At 43.4% G+C, this 17,636-nt stretch overlaps 1 protein-coding gene across 1 annotated transcript; it reads right to left on the bottom strand.

Annotated features, from left to right (window-relative positions):
- Positions 1–1,143: 1,143 nt before the first annotated feature.
- On the bottom strand, positions 1,144–11,791 carry MFSD4B (major facilitator superfamily domain containing 4B). Its single transcript, XM_047762859.1, is given in 8 exon segments — positions 1,144–1,444; positions 1,446–1,810; positions 1,813–2,259; positions 2,262–2,585; positions 2,588–2,653; positions 4,462–4,578; positions 6,355–6,526; positions 9,134–11,791. Coding segments are annotated over 8 exon segments (1,578 nt in total). The 5' UTR covers positions 9,185–11,791; the 3' UTR covers positions 1,144–1,408.
- Between the last annotated feature and the right edge of the window lie 5,845 nt (positions 11,792–17,636).

The following is a 17,636-nucleotide window of genomic DNA, read 5'->3' as shown; positions in this document are numbered from 1 at the left end:
CAAGCTCCGGAGGAGGCATGGATGAGCAATACAAGTACTCCAATCACTAGGAAAGACCGTGTCTCACTGTAAATTAAACTAGTGGCCTGGTTTACAGTACTTGCAACATGACTCCCAAGCAAACTGGTGGTGGAGCAATCCCTGGACCAGCAAGGCTCAGACCCAGACTCTGTCCTGGAGGTAGGCAAGGACCTCAAGAGACCCCATCCAGAGCCCTACTACTAACACCAACACTCTGAAACAGCTTTTTCAATCAAACACGGCATCCCCAAATCCCACTTGAACATGATGGGGGAGAATGAGCATATAAAAATAACTTCTTTTTAAAATGTCTGTAAAAATAGTATAATCTCTATAACTGAATGAATTACTGTATTTCATTGAAACTAAGACCGGATTGTAAAATGCAACATTGTATACAGATATGGAAATGTCAATTAAGTTTTGTCACAATGTTAAAGGATCATGGATTTTAACAAATATTCTGATTTCAGAGACATTAAAAACGTGAAACAAGGTGGCATCTGAGAATCGATGAAATACAGTACTAAAAATGTGTTTCTTCAGATAATTATTCAAATCAAGTATTAAACATTGAGTCTCTTCAACTGACTTGTATTCATAATCAGTAGCACATTCTTAAAGCCACCCTTCCCCCCCCTTCTCATTTGAAATGAAGAATTGGGTGGCACTTATGTTAATTTCTAGCAGACATCTTGCAGACTTTAAAAACCATGGAGTCCTACTTTGAAAGTCTTCTTATTTTCATCACAGATCAGGAGATGAGATAAATGAGGCTTACGTAAGTTAAATGACTGAGTACAGGGCCAGAAGACTTGTAAGCAGTAGTGAGGGCTTGAAGCCAGGTTTCTAGGGCTCCGTTCCATGTTCTCTTCATAGAAATCAGAATCATGAGTCATTAGCATTCTTTGGTCCAACACTACAAACAGGGTAAAACAATTAATAAAAGAAAAAAATCTGTCCATTTTTAAGATGCTCTTCTATGACATGATTCCCTCATCTTCCCTGGCACAATACTGATGGCTGGGAATTTGTTCAACCATCCAATTCAAAGACTTAACAGTTTTGTTCTACCAGAATGGCATCCAACTTCTCAAAAACAAATGCCTTCTTTGCACGCTCTGAGGGGCGAAGGCCATAAAATATTTATTTAGCCACATGCCAAACACAGGCCTCACAACAGGATCCTGCTATAAAAAAGACCACCACTTTTTTTTATGAAAGACTCTGGAAATTACACAACGTTTCAAAATGTTTTAGTGTCTGCTATACTCGAACCTAGAAATTTTGATCCCCAACGCACACTGAAAATCTGTTACACTTTGCTCTGACTGGCCTCTTTAGAAGTGGCAATTACTCAAAGAAGTCAGACAATTATCCATCTTCTCTAAGCATTAGTCCCTTTTGTCCTGGCTTCTTGCAAGGTGATTCACAGGGGGCTTGCCACTATTCACTGGGGAGGACTCAAACATTAACACATCTGAATAGGACTGACTGGAGACTTCTGCTGTGGGCTCCATCAAAATATTTCTAGATGTCTCGACTACAGAATTTCTCATTGTATCATTCACCTCAATCACTTCAAAGTCCATTTCATTCCATTTTTCTGCATCGTCGTCTTCATTCTCTTCCTCATAGTCATTGAGCCCAGAGCTAGACAGCAAAGCTTTCTGGTCCTCACTCTTCCTGCGTTCTTTTCGCTGACGATCGAGAGGTGAGGTGGCTAACTTATACATCACAGGAAATAAAACAGCCGTGGCTACTGATGACCCCAAGCAGGTGTACAAACCACAGGCAAATCCGGGTATCTCCCTTGAAGAATTCCAATTACTGCAGGAATAGCCATCTCTCCCAGGGCAGCACCAACTACAAAAAATGCTGCCGCTTTCCCGTGGATGGTCGTGTACTGCTCAATCCAAGACACACCACTGGGAAACGTGGTTGCCATGGAGGCCCCGTACACAGAAGTTGCTATCCAGAGACAAACTGGACTCTTGTTGAAAAGCACCAGAAATAAAGATGAAGCCAGGCTGCCAGTGTTGCTCAACACAATCATGGTCCCGGGTTGCAAACATGTGGCAAAAAAGATGGCCATGCCCCTGCACGCTGCAAAGGTCCCCCAGAAGATGGAGTTCAACCCAGCTGCTTCCCTTTCTTTCATGCCAGCATGGGTGGTTGCAAAGGAGAAGACGTAAGAGCCATATGTGACCTCGGCTCCAACATAAAAAAAGAAGAAAGGAAGAGGAGACAAAGAAGGGCGTTATGATATTTAGCTCTTCGAAACCTCTGAACAGACACTTCTGCTTTTTCCTGAGTCGAGCTTTTCTTGAAAAACAGAGTGAAAAAAAAGAGAGACACTACCAAGATGTAAGTACCGATCAGAGCATAAGCCCACAGTAAATTCATGTCGGCGGGTATTCCAAATAGAGATTCTGCGTCAGCTTCAGATGACTGGTTGAGGGCAGGATGATTTAAGTCAGCCTCTGTGTGGTTCTCAGCAGACACCATCATGCCCAATGCCAATTTAGCCAGCAGTGGAGCCAAAAAGGCACCCAGGGCAAACTGAAGTGTAAGGCCTGCATATGTGGGGCTCCTTGGTCCCCCCAGATAGCCAAGATTAGGACGTTACCACCTACCAATGAAAGATGGGGAGAAGGATTTACTCATAGGAACTTAGTTTAAAACAGTTTATTATTATCAGAAAGATAGTAAGTCTATTTTACAGGGCACAAGAATTAGAACATTCTAAGTTATCAAGTGCGGCAACTAAGTCAATTCTGTGATTAAGGAATTCCCACCACTGCCAGGGAACTCTAGACACTGGGACATCACACACTCCCAAATGGGATTCTACAAGCTGGAAAACCACTACCTCCTTGAGCCACATACACCAGCCCAAGGCTTAAAAAATACAGTTCAAAAACCAAGCTTAGCACAGGGATAAGGTAGGGAATATATATATATATATTTTTTGCTTTAGGGCGGCACCCTCCGCATATGGAAGTTCCCAGGCTAGGGACTGAATCAGAGCTGTAGCTGCTGGCCCACACCATGCCACAGCAGAGTGGGATCCAAGCTACATCTTCGACCTATACCACAGCTCACAGCAACGCTGGATCCCAGACCCAATGAGGGAGGCCAGGGATGGAAACCAAGTCCTCATGGATACTAGTAGGATTGTTTCTGCTGCACCACAATGGGAACTCTATAAATATTTTAAATATATATTATCATCAGATAGCGGCCAATTTACCGAATCTTTTTGTACTTCAGTTGGTAGCCACTTGAAGAAAATTATTTATGTATATAGCAGATGCCAAACACATGTTCGGAAACTTGAACATTACAAGGTTCCCTGCGCCCATTACAGCAAACAAAGCACGAGGATACCTTCAAACAACTGCAATTACACTGCCTAGGTACCCCACAAGGTGAAAGGCAAGAAGCATCAAGTCTTGTATTTTCTTTCTTTTACATTTGCAGACAAACATACCATTCCATCCTGCAATTTCACAACAAAATTAAGCTCAAAATAAAAAATGTTTCCTCAACCTATTGAATAATGATGGATTGGGGAATAGAACAAATGTCACATGTGTCACTTAGCAGGTTTTTAAAGCTACTCAGATAACATGGAGGGGATCTCCTGAAGGACAGCAGGAGTTTTTGAGAGAAAAGATAAAAAATAAACACAATTAAAACACAGGTGTCTGGAAGTTTCCCATCGTGGCGCAGTGGTTAATGAATCCGACTAGGAACCATGAAGTTGCGGGTTCGATCCCTGGCCTTGCTCAGTGGGTTAAGGATCCGGCGTTGCCGTGAGCTGTGGTGTAGGTCACAGACGTGGCTCGGATCCCGTGTTGCTGTGGCTCTGGCGTAGGCCAGCGGCTACAGCTCCAATTAGACCCCTAGCCTGGGAACCTCCATGTGCTGTGGGAAGCGGCCCTAGAAAAGACCAAAAAGCAAAAAACGAGAAAAAAAACACACAGGTTTCTCTTAGCTCAGTAGGCTGAATGTATTTCAAATTGGATGGCTGCTTCTATGTTTCCTTGGACAAATAATGGTTCCAAACTTCACTTAACCTCTTAACCCACCAATTCCTCCCAGATTACAATGATAAAGTTCTATCCCACGATGGAAGCCTTCTCATCTGCACTGTAAGTAGCCACACGGGGGGGGGGGCCTTCCTATGGATACGGTAAATCAACATTCTCTCGAAGAACCAAATTCTCTGAACTCACTCTGGTGGCTGTTGGAAAACAGGCCCTCTACTTAGCAAGGTGGTTAGAACCAGAGGGTGGTTCTAACTGGGAGAACCCCATGTCCAACTCAGCAGGCCAGTGTCATTTTAGGGGACACTGCAAGTAACAATTTCATCTGCTCTACTTTTTCTAATAGAAATCCCTACTCCCCAGAGGTGATACTGAAAGGCTCACTCACCTGTATCCAGAATGCCCATGGAAATGCCAAAGGTGGATATCATGAAATCAGCAAACACTGCAGTCTTACAAAATGGGAACAAGATAAGACCAACTGTGGTGGCGAACATGGACACCCCTGAGAAGAAAGGTCAAAGTCAGCTATAAAAAACAGCATTTATGGGAGTTCCCATCGTGGTGCAGAGGAAATGAATCCGACTAGGAACCACAAGGTTGCAGGTTCGATCGCTGGCCTTGCTCAGTGGGTTAAGGATCTGGTATTGCCATGAGCAGTGGTGGTAGGTCGCAGACGCGGCTCGGATCTGGTGTTGCTGTGGCTGTGGTGCAGGCCGGCCAGCAGCTGTAGCTCCGATTCGACCCCTAGCCTGGGAACTTCCATACGCCGCAGGTGCAGCTCTACAAAGACAAAAGACAAAAAACAAACAAAAAAGAGTATTTATGGAAAAAGACAACATCATAAAAACTCTCAAAATTCAAAACAGGTCAAATTAAAATTGAGTAATAATGAGTAGATGACAAGTTCAGCTTCTAGTGACAGTTATTTAAAAGCTTTTATCATCTTTGTGGACTATAAAATATAAGTTATTCTAATATAAATACATTTCTAGTACTGCTAATAGCCAAACCATAAATTACACCAGAAATTTTATAGCAAAACAGCTCAAAAATTATTTACTTAAATATTTCATATTTAACAACCTAAAGAGATTTTTAGATATGAGGTAAAGAATAAAAAAGACAAAAATTAAAGGCAATTACTACAGTAGTTTGTAGTAGCAATGTATTAAATAAATTTGTTTGGGGAATAGGGAGAGAAATATAAGAATATATTCTTCCAACCCACCAAGGAAATTAGAGGGATTATTAACTTATTATCAATGATAATAAAATAGTCTCTTTACTTCCAAAGCAGTTTTATAATATGAATCCAGATTTTCTTTCAATAGGTCAACGTATTCCAAAAAAAAAAAGAGTACATTTAAAGCTTTAACATCTATTTTTGAGAATGAGGTAGAGAGGTCTGGGGTCATCACTAACACAGGGTTGGGTAGCAGGGACAAAAATTCAGGCCTTCATCATCTCACCCCCCATCCCTTCCCACCCTCATTCTCAGTCCAGGGTCTAGGCTGGGCAGGTTTAAGGAGTTCGTTCTGATCTATGGCCCCAGGAGGTCTGCCCTATACTGTGACACGCAGAGCTCTTTGGACAACTAGTATGTGATCCTGCAGGGGTGCCTAAACCTCAGTGACGGTCAAGAAGCCTAAAGATCGCTAATAGGCTCGGGGGCTAATCTAAGTTCCCAGAGTGGACTATCCCAGATTCCCAGTAACCGCCAAGAAGAAAGCAGGCACCAGGAAAACCGGACTTCCACTGAGGATGCCCAAACACTACCCCTTTAAGTTGTCAACCACTCTTAAGTCAGTGCGTTTCAAACTTTTTGTGTGTGTATCTTTTTAGGGCTGCACCTGCAGTATACGGAGATTCCCAGGCTAGGGGTTGAATCAGAGCTGCAGCTGCCAGCCTACACCACAGCCACAGCAATGCAGGATCTGAGCCGAGTCTGCCACCTACACCACAGCTCATACCAATGCCAGAACCTTAACCCATGAGCAAGGCCAGGGATCGAACCTGCATCCTCATGGATGCTAGTCAGATTCATTTCTGCTGAGCCATGAAGGGAACTCCCTGTTTCAAACTTAAAAACAGACTGTAGGTGTTCCGTGGTGGCTCAGCAGGTTAGGGATCCAGTACTATCACTGCTGTGGCATGGGTTCTATTCCTGGCCCAGGAACTCCTGCATGCGGTGGCCAAAAAAACACTCCCCCACCCCCCAAAAAAAACCCCAAACTGCAAATTCCTTGAAAGTCACAAAGAAGCTAAAATTGATGTTTACTTACCCAAAAGAAGAAAATGATGATACTGTCAAAAAGAACTCCACCAAGCACAGAGCCACCCAAGTATCCAAACGCACGGCCCACAAAAATCAGAGAAAGGCTGCTGATGTTGCGGTTCACATTTGTTGCCAAATCTTGAAACGTGGGTCCCAGTATGGCAATACTGATTCCCTAAAATTTAAAAAGACAGAGGCTTTTATTTACCATCATTAAAAAGATGTCCGGAGTTCCCTTCGTGGCTCAGTGGTTAACGAATCCGACTAAGAACCATGAGGTTGTGCGTTTGATCCCTGCCCTTGCTCAGTGGGTTAACAATCCGGCATTGCTGTCAGGTGTGGTTGTAGGTTGCAGACACGGCTCGGATCCTGAGTTGCTGTGGCTCTGGCGCCAGCAGCTACAGCTCCGATTAGACCCCTAGCCTGGGAATCTCCATATGCTGCAGGTGCGGCCCTAGAAAAGGCAAAAAAAAAAAAATGATAAAAGATGTCTATCTACAGAGTAGCTTTTTTCAATATTAAGTAGGAAGGAGAAGGGGAGTTCCCACTGTGGAGCAGTGGGTTATGGATCCAGTATTGCCACAACTGTGGCTCTGATTCAATCCCTGGCACCAGAACTACTTCCATATACCACAGATGAGGCCATTAAAAAGAAGAAGAAGAAGAAGGAGGAGAGAGGAGTTCCTTTCATGGTTAAGTGGTTAAGGAACCCAATTGGGATCCATGAGGATTCAGGTTCCATCCCTGGCCTCAATCAGTTAAGGATCCAATGTTGCCATGAGCTGTGGTGTAGGTCGAAGATGTACCTCGGATTCCACGTTGCTGTGGTGTAAGCCAGCAGCTACAGCTCCAATTCTACCCCGAGCCTGGGAACCTACATATGCTGTGCAGGTGTGGCCCTAAAATAGCAAAAAAGAAAAGAAAAAGGAAGGAGGGGGATTTCAATGTAATGTAGAAGATTAAGTTCCACAATCGGGATAAATCACCATGCTTTCACCATGACAACAGTAGTACTACTAAAGCTGTAGATCCTATTTCTGGTGTGCCAAATCCTATTGTTTTTCTAGCTCTAAATTTTTAAAAAATTCTTTAATTCTTTTGACTTTATGGTCCAATGCTGTTTCCTTTTCGAACAATACTGTAAAAGACTACAGTATTTTGTATTTAGTAAAATGTAGCATTAACATTTTTTGAAATAGTTTTGTAGTCTGAAATATACTGCATGCATGCATAACACAAAAATTTTGATGTTAAAAATTTAAGCTATCAAACCATCAAAAGATGACCCCCATTTTCTGATGACCTTAAAACAGCAACATTTCTGGATGTACATGGGGTTCTTTCCTCTGAATTACACATACAAAACACCAGAGAAACAATTTGGTTCTAAATCTACACGTTTCTTCAAAGACTATCCAGGCCTCAGGTGTAGTCTATAAGGCTTTTTAAAAGAGTATTACACCTGTATGCAATGACGTTAAACATTTTACTCAGTCGATGTGATATTAGCCTTTTTTTCTTTTATTTTTAAGGGCCGCACCCTGCAGCATATGGAGGTTCCCAGGCTAGGGGTCTAATCAGAGCTGTAGCCATTGGCCTACACCACAGCCACAGCAACGCAGGATCTGAGCCGTGTCTGCAATCTACACCACAGCCCACCGCAAAAGCCGGATCCTTAAACCCTTGAGCAAGGCCAGGGATCGAACCCGAAACCTTATGGTTCCTAGTCAGATTCATTTCCCCTGTGTCACGACGAGAACTCCGAATATCAGAATTAGGGGTTACATCTGGCTTTTATAGGAAATTCGTTGCACCCACGCACACACAGAAAATGTTTCCAATTGGCCTACATTTCAAGACTAAGTGATTCTAGTTGCATGCTTTGCTGTATTCCCCCCCCCCCACCGCCCCCCCACAGCGGGCGCAGTCCTCAACTAAAGGCTGGCAGGGAGTGAAGGCTGAGTCCAGCTCTACTCAAATTAGTACCCGCCTGTAAAGCAGTTAACAGGACCTGGCACAGCGTCTGCAATGACTTTTCTTCAAATACAAACACTCTAAGAATCAAGTGTGGCTTAGAAAAAGGTACTATGTGACCAGGAGAGATGCTGCTCAGAGGACTCACCCCTCCCCAACTACCCAGGATATCAATATTTAGGACAGATGACCAAGGGAGGTTTCTGGGAGGTAAAAAGGTAATCGCGGGGTGGCCAAGGGGTTTGGCAAAAGACGCTTCTAGTCTTGCAATTCGTTCTAAGAAAAACACTGAAGGATCTGCAAATTTGTTTTAGGTAAAAATTGTAGGCAGGATAAGAGACGGCATTCCTGGCTCAACCACTTAACCAGCCGTATGGTCCGAAAAAGTCACTTTCCCGGGCCTGTTTCCCCAGGCTGCAAAAATAAGGGTTCAATTTGGTCAGCCGAGATGGAGGCAAAAGGAAAAGCAACTTTGTGAAATAATTTGGGGGTTGGTTTGGTGCGGGAGGGTTGAGGGCAGCGAATATAGACCAGCAACCCCTTTTGCATTGCCCCTAATCCCACGGAGGAGAGGTAGAAAGGTTTGCTGGAGTTGGAAAATATATTACGAAAATCGATTTCACACTTGACAATAAACCTCTATAATTCTGTGCCCATTTTTCAGATTCCAAAACTGAGGCTCGGGTAGATTAATGCACCCAAGGTCAAACAGTCTGCAAACGGCCAAGACACCGGCTCGGAAGGTCGCGTTCTCTGCAGGACACCTGCTCACGCTTCAGCCCGGGAAGGTTCCAGCCCCCGCTCTCACCAGCCCCAGGAAGGCAGCACACAAGAGGACGGTGATGAACCAGCGCAGCATGCTCCCGGCCCGGTCGCTCCGCCGGGAGCCCACCACCGCCTCCTGCTCATTCTCCGCCGCGGCCTCGGCTTGGAGGAGCCGCTGCCCAGCAGCCGGGGCCCCGGCCCCATGGGGTTCCAGTTCCAGCTCCAGTGTGGCTGTTCGTGAGCAGCGATCTTGCTGCCGCCCGGCTTCTCAGCGGAGCCTCGGGAACTCCGAGCCCTGTCCCAATCCGGCGCCTCCAGACCCAGCGGTCTGGGTTGGCGTCACCTCCCCGGGGGCGGCCCCAGTTAGGGCCCTGGCGTCCAGCTTCGGAACGCGCTGGGTGTCACAGGCTGCGGACTCAAGCTCTCTCTTGCGCAGGACGCTTGCGCAGGTCACGTGGCGAAATGTGGCCTCTAGCCAGCCGCGGCCTCACAGCAAACCGGAAGTTGATAGGGTTGCCCTGGAGACCGGACACAGCGCTCAGGGTTCAGCGTCTCTCTTGGCTGAGCCCGCAGAGGCCCTGCAGGCGGGCGCCCCGAGGCGGAGCGAGCTACAGCTGCAGCCTGGGACCAGAAGAATCAGGAGGTACAATACGGCCAAGCCGTTAGGAGGAAATAGGGGCCAAGAAATTCTAGTTTTGTCTTCGCGCCGGCTCTCCGGGGTCTCCTGGGAGTAGAGGGAATCCCAGGTCTGTCCCTTGTACGACTTTCTAAAATTGCTGCCCCAGTTCCTTTGAGATTTGTCGTTTATTAATTTGTCGTTTATCTGTCACCCCTCAACATTTGTTGAACCACGTATGTAAGCTTTCACGTGTATTATCTCAGTTGATCCTCACTCTAAATTACATGTTATCCTGGTGTTACAGATAGGACAATTGAGTCATAGAAAGTAGCAATTTGCCCAAGGTCAATCAGCGAATCTGTGGTTGTGCATAAACAGTGTTAACAGTAGCTCAGGATAGAAATTTGGAACCAAAATTGCAGTCACAAGCACACTCTCGCCCCAGTCCCTACAAATATTTCCATTGTTGTAAGGAAGTAGGGGCAGAGCTTCAATTTGCAGAATCCCTGAATAAGGTTATGCCAACGGAGAAGCTACAGCTTTGTCTTAGGTATTCTACCCCCAGCGTTTTGCTCTTTGACCAAATAGACCACAGCCTCACAATATGTAAATATTTTTCTTTATCATCTATCCAAAATGTTATTTTCCACCTGATTACTCAGCCTTTCATCCACTTAGGCTCCCAGATTATACACACCTGTGTCTCATCATCATTTCCCTTGCAAACCCATTTCTCCAGCCCCATCCATTTGGGCATTAAGCCCTTCCCAATTTACCTCAGAAAGCACAGATAGTATGATTTAAGAGAACCTGTCTTAGTGTTTCAGAGTCAGGGACTATCTCTTTGAGAAAAATTTAATGTGGTGGAGACAAAAGGTATATATGTATAGTAAAGAGAATAGAAGGTGATATGGAAGAAGCAGATTAGGTTCAAATTATTTAGGGCTTTATATGCCATACTAAGGAGTTTGAACTTGAGCAACACACTCTTACTGACATACGAATTTAATAAAACCAAAAATATGTTGTAGGAGTATCAAGCTTCACAGTATTTTATCTTTATGACCTAAAACTGAGCTTGTCATTTTCCTCAATAAATCTGTTCCTACTCTGTGACATTGCATGCTGGTACCACCATCCACCCACACATTTATGTGAGGAATCTGAGATCCTAACTTGATGCCTCCTTCTTTCTCTCTCTTCAGTTTATCACCAAGTCCTGCCTATTTTACTTCTACAGCTGTTTCTAAATTCAGGCCTCTATACCTATCATCACAGAGTGCTATTAAAACTTGGTCATCTCACCAACACTGTTGCCCCAACTTGTTTTTTCCCTCTAGTCTTCTGTTCTCCAAATTCATCTTTCTCCTTTAAGTATATAACTGAAATGAAAATCTGCTACATAAAAGGCTTCAACTCCTCCTAAAGAATAAAATCCAACTTTATCCACCCCACCCATCTCTCTAGCTTCACCTCTTCCTGTCTCCATCTCATTCTTTACATTCTAACAACATCAAAATCGCTACTAGTTCTTAACACATCACAGGTTGTTCCTCACTTCCTTACCTTTGATCATACTGCCCCTTCTGCCTAAAATGCCTCCTTTCTCTTCCACTGCTGTGACAGAGGCTGCTAGCTATTCTTCGGAATCCGTTTGCCCTTTTTTCTTAATAAAGTTCTAACCAGGACATGGCTGCCCAGCTTCACTGCATCTCCCAGCTGAGTGTGCAGTTTAGAGATGCCAATAGAAGGTGAGCAGAAAAGCCAGGGGCCTTAAGACAATTGATGTCTGTCTTTCCTCCATGCCATCTTTTTTCTTCCTCACCTGGATCCTGCGCGTGGCTGGACAGAGTTTCAACCTTAGAGATGATGACAAAGCCTCAGGGCACTGAAGACCCATAAAATGGAAGGAGCCTGGGTCCCTGAATGATAAAAGAAACAAGCTATGCACCTGTCAACCTGGTCTCCTCTGTGACTATTACATGAGAGAAAAATCTCTTTGTTTTTAAATCAGTGAATTTTTGTTACAGTATCCTAGTCCCCCCTAATAGTACATGCCTTATTCCTGTCTATCTTTTCAGTAATCCTACATATTTCGGAGTTTCCGTCGCGGCTCAGTGGTTAATGAATCAGACAAGTATCCATGAGGATCCGGATTCAATCCCTGGCCTTGCTCAGTGGGTTAAGGATCCAGTGTTGCTGTGAGCTGTGGTGTAGGTCACAGACACAGCTGGGATCTGGCATTGCTGTGCCTGTGGTGTAAGCTGGCAGCTACAGATCTGATTGGACCCCTAGCCTGGGGACCTCCATATGCCACAGGCACGGCCCTAAAAAGAAAAAGAAAAAAAAAAAAGAATTTAGGAGGAAAAAAAACCTTTTATATTCACCTATCCTTTTGTTGTTCTTCCTTTGTTCCTGACCATCCAGGTTTCCCTCTGGTATCTGTTTCCTTCATCCTAAAGAACTACTTTCAACATCTCTTTAGGGCAGATCTGCCGGCAGAAGCCTTCTAGGTTTTCCTTCATCTGAGGTTTTCCTTCACCTTCACACCTGAAAATATTTTCACTGGATATGGGCTTGGTGTGGTGGTTCATTTCCCTCTAGCTACTTTCAAAAATTTTTTCTTGGGGTTCCCATCGTGGCTCAGTGGTTAACGAATCTGACTAGCAACCATAGGTTGCGGGTTCGATCTCCGGCCTTGCTCAGTGGGTTAAGCATCTGGCGTTGCCGTGAGCTATGGTGTAGGTTGCAGATGCAGCTCGGATATGGCATTGCTGTGGCTGTGGTGAAGGCCGGTGGCTACAGCTCCGATTGGACCCCTAGCCTGGGAACCTCCATAGGCCTAGGGAGTGGCCCAAGAAATGGCAAAAAAGACAAAAAAAAAATATTTTTTTTTCTTCATCTTTGGTTTTCAGTGGTTTGAGTTTCATGTTTCTCTTTTTAGGCATGGTTTTCTTTGAATTTAATTGTTGGTGTTCATCAAGCTTCTGGAATCTGTAACTATGTCTTTTACGAAACCTGGGAGGTTTTCACACACTACTTTTTCAAATGGTTTTTCTGCCTCAATCTCTTTCTGGGACTCTAATGACTTGTATGTTAGACCTTTTGATATCATTGCAAAAGTCCTTGATGCTCATATGTTATATATTTTTTCCAATGTTTTTCCCCTTCTCATCTTTCTGTTGATTTATCTGTCTTCAAGTGCACTGCCTCTTTCTTTCCTCATCTCCCCATTCTGCTGTTGCACCCAGCCACTGAATTTGTTTTTTGTTTTGTTTAATTTTTATTTTTTTATTACTCAAATGAATTTATCACATCTGTAGTTGTATAATGATCATAACAATCTGATTTCACGGATTTCCATCCCACAGCCCAAGCACATACCTCCACCCCCCAAACTGTCTCCTCCAGAGACCCTAAGTTTTTCAATGTCTGTGAGTCAGCATCTGTTCTGCAAAGAAGTTCAGTCTGTCCTTTTTTTCAGATTCCACATGTCAGTGAAAGCATTTGATGTTGGTCTCATTGCATGGCTGACTTCACTTAGCGTGATAGTTTCTAGGTCCATCCATGTTGCAAAAAAATGCCGGTATTTCGTTCTTTTTAATGGCTGAGTAATATTCCATTGTGTATATGTACCACATCTTCTTGATCCACTCCTCTGTCAATGGACATTTAGGTTTTTTCCATATTTTGGCTGTTGTAAATAGTGCTACATGAATTTGTTTATTTCAGATATTGTACATTTCAGTTCAAATTTTCCACTTGTTTCTTTTTCATAGTTTCTTTTGAAAACATCTCTCTTGACATTTATCTTTACCTCTTGGAGCATATAATAGCTGTTTTAAAGTCTGTCTGAAAATTCCAACATCTGTGTTATCTCAGGGTTGGTGTCTCTTGCTTGTCAGTTCCTTTGGGATTTTGGTCACATTTTCCTGCTTCTTTGTTGAAAGGTAATTTTCTAATGTATCCTGGGCTTTGTGACAGTTACATTGTGCAGACTCTGGGTCTGTTAAAATCCTTCTCTGGAGAATGTTTAAGCAGACAATCAACCTGGTTAATTTCAGGCTGCAAATTTCTTTCTTTTTGTCTTTTTAGGGCCACACTGGTGGCATATGGAGGTTCCCAGGCTAGGGGTCAAATCAGAGCTGTAGCCACTGGCCTACGCCACAGCCACAGCAAATGCCAGATCTGAGCCATGTCTGTGACCTACACCATAGCTCACAGCAATGCTGGATCCTTAATCCACTGAGCAAGGCCAGGGATCCAACCAGCAACCTCCTGGTTCCTAGTCAGGTTTGTTACTACTGAACCATGACAGGAACACCCAGGCTGCAAATTTCTTATCCCCTCTGTGGATCATGGTTCCAAACAGTTCAGTTGTCAAACCTGGCGCTGTGCTGCTCAGGCCAGTCCTGAATACGCACCACTCAGGGCTTCATTTGAGACTTGGACAATGGTTTACCTCTTAGATCTGTCGTCAAAGCCATTGCTATGTTGCTTTGGGTATCTCACACTTGCCGGGGTAAACCCAAGGCTCATGTGGTTCATACATAAAATTTTATGGATCACCTTCTCTAACTCTTCCCTACCTCTCCTCCCCACTCACTTTTCAACAGCCAGTGTCTCCATTTCTCAGTTCCTTGGACCAGGAAGATGGGGTTTCTGGCAGAGTTTTGGTTACCCTCGACACCAAACAGTTCCCAAAGGGGCCTCTCCGCAGGACACAGCTGCAGGAAAGAGGGAGGGGAGGAAGCCAGGAAACTCATTGCCTTGCAGGTTTCTTTTTCTAAGCTTCGATTCCCCTCCTTTGTTTACTATTCCGAGTCCTTAGTACTTGCTCTTTGTTATTTTGTCATGAGTTTTTGGTTGTAATCAGTGGGAGAGATGGGCTGGAGTGGGTTTGATGCTAAAGCTGAACCAGGTCTCTTCCTACCTTTTAAGAGTCAGCTGAGTTGTTACTTCCTCTAGGAAGCCTCGTCTGACTCTGTCTTGAGACTGTTTTAGTTTCCCTGCTTTGTGCATAATTCTGATGGGCCACCTGCTACTTCATGTAGAATTTTCCAATTTATATGTCATCTTCCCGTTCATTCTGAGAGTGCCTCAAGGAAGGTACTGTGTCCTATTTATCCTTTAGCAAAGTGCCTGGCACACATTGGGTCTTTAGTAAATGTTTGTTGAAAGTAGTAGACTTTGCCTAAATACTCTAACCAAAAACCTGAATTCTTATGTAGCTATGCTACTCCTAATTTTTTCCTACATTCTAGCTTGTGTCACAGTTACTTCAGCACTTATCTTTTGTCCCCTAGTAGATTGTAAACTCCATGAGATGGAAACTGTGGATCTTATGTTCCTGTCTCCCTTGTAGCATTGTATTATATACTTAATAAATATTGTATAATTGATTGGCCAACAGGGAACTTCTCTATAGCACAGAGAACCCTACCCAATATTTTGTGATAATCTATGGGGGAGAAGAATCTGAAAGATATTGGGTGTGTGTATGGTATAACTGAAATCACTTTGTTGTACAGCAGAAATTATCACAACATTATAGGTCAACTATACTTGAGTAAAACTTCTTTTAAAAATGAAAAAAATGTTACATAATTGAATTGAGATTCAGTAAACTAATTCTAAAGTTAAACATTTTAATTCACTCTGATTAAACCTCAAAAAATTTTTTTCTCTAGATGAAAAGAAATCTGCTTTCTAATTCTCCCCATTTCATTCCTGAAAGCAGCATGATACTTTCCCCCACTTGCCTCCAGAGGTCACTCAACACCTTTTTTAAAAAGGATGAGTAACACCGCATTGCTTCATGCAGGCTTCTCTTTAGACCATTATTGAGAGTAAATTTTTTTTTTTTTTTCGTGAGACGATTCCAAAGAAATAAAATACATTTGTCAGAGTGTGATAAATCCTCTAAAAAAAAAAAAGTAGAAAAGGGGGATAAGAGTGACGGAAGGGGGTTATCTTAAGGTAGTGTTGGTGGAGGCTCTGTGAGTGATATTTGAATAGTACCCTAACTGAAGTGAGGGAGCTGCCCTGCAGGAAGAACAGGCCAGAGAGGAGGGTAGGTACGAGGGTCTGATAGCAGGCGTGAGCTTGGCTTGTTGGAGAAATTAAAAGGCCAGAGTGGCTAGAGCAGCATGCATGAATGAAGGGAAAGTTGATAGAAACCTGAGAGATCAAGCAGAGTTCTTGATTGTATATGCCTTGTGCTGAGGGCTTTCTGGGTTATGTTGGAAGATGACACTAGCCAAGGGCAGGATGAGGAGGAGAGAACACGCATATAAGTAGGGGCTGATTCCATTAGGTCAGATTCGTGTAGGTAGTGAGAGTGGTCAGATCTGGGAAATATATTGCATTGCTGTGGATGTGGTGTAGGCTGGAAGCTGTAGCTCCGATTAGACCCCTAGCCTGGGAACCTCCATATGCTGCAGGTGCAGCCCTAAAAAGCAAAAAAAAAAAAAAAAAATTTTCCCATTATAATTTATTACAAGATATTGAATATAGTTCCCTGTGCTATACAGTAAATCCTGTTGTTTATTCAGTGTATGGTGGTATGTATCTGTTAATCCCAGACTCCCAGTTTATGCCCCCTCCCCTTCCTTAGACCATTTTTAAAGCGTGCTATTCATTTTTTTCCACTATTGAGTTGGAGGAGTTCCTTATATATTTAGGGGATTAACTCTTTATGGTTTGCAAATATTTTCTCCCATTCCAAAAATACCTTTTCACTCTGTTGTTTCCTTTGATGTGCAAAAGCTTTTTAGTTTGATGTAGTTCCACTCATTATTTTTGTTCTTGTTGCCTGCACTTTTGGTGTCATATCCATGAGGTAATTGGCAAGACCAGTGTCATGAAGCTTACCACATTTTGCAATCATTTGTGCTATTCTGGAAGAAACAATAAAACCATCTTTCTGATGAGGAAACATTTGTTAAAACATTCCAGTAAATAGTAAGACAGTTTTCAAACTCCTCATAAGAATGCTATTATCTTTCCCAACTTTTCACCATGTTTCTTGTAAAGTGGTTGCTTAATCTTGGTGGTTTCATTGCTTCATTAGAGAAAAACATGTTAACAAAATGGGCATATGGTAACTGTTCAGTTGTGGGCAAAGATATAAAAGCCAACTTCAAGTATTCAACTGCAAATTTATACTTTTTTTATAATTAATGAAATAGGGACTAAATAGTCTATTTATATAGATCAAATCACTGGGAATGCCATACTACAAATACAGACTGTGACTACTCAGACACCATGAGCAGCATTGCCTTTGATGATTTTCCAAAATTGAGACCCACTCTTGGTACAGTTCTAACTAAAACAAAATTCAGTCTTCCCTTGAGCCACATGATAATTTATGCTCTTGGAAAATATGATGTTCATTAGAACTGTGGGGGAAAAAAATGTATGTATTGGCGTTCCTGTTGAGGCACAGAGGAAATGAATCCTACTAGGCACCATGAGATTTCGGGTTTGATCCCTGGCCTCGCTCAGTGGGTTAAGGATCTGGCCTTGCCATGAGCTGTGGGGTAGGTCACAGACACGGCTCAGATCCTGTGTTGCTGTGGCTGTGCTGTAGGCTGGCAGCTGTAGCTTTGATTCAACCCTTAGCCTGGAAACCTCCATATGCTGCAGGTGCAGCCCCCCCCCCCAAAAAAGTCTTTTTTACTTAATGAATATTTAGCAGGACATTCTAAAGTCAGACAGTGTGTGGGACCAAACCACACCTTGTAGAATGTCTAGCATCTCTGAGCCTTGCCCATTAAATGCTAGTGGCAACTCCTGGTTACTGTGACACTTTCACAGGTTTCCAAAGTGCCACCTGTGTACAATAAGACTTTGATTGAAAACCACTCATGTAAAATGTCTCCCTCAAATTTTGGCAAGTAGTACTCTCTCTAATGGCCTAGGG

The sequence above is a fragment of the Phacochoerus africanus genome, chromosome 2, assembly GCF_016906955.1.
Source record: "Phacochoerus africanus isolate WHEZ1 chromosome 2, ROS_Pafr_v1, whole genome shotgun sequence".
Lineage (NCBI taxonomy): Eukaryota > Metazoa > Chordata > Mammalia > Artiodactyla > Suidae > Phacochoerus > Phacochoerus africanus.
The sequence above is the reverse complement of the archived record's forward strand: the minus strand, read 5'-3'. Positions and strand labels throughout refer to the sequence as shown.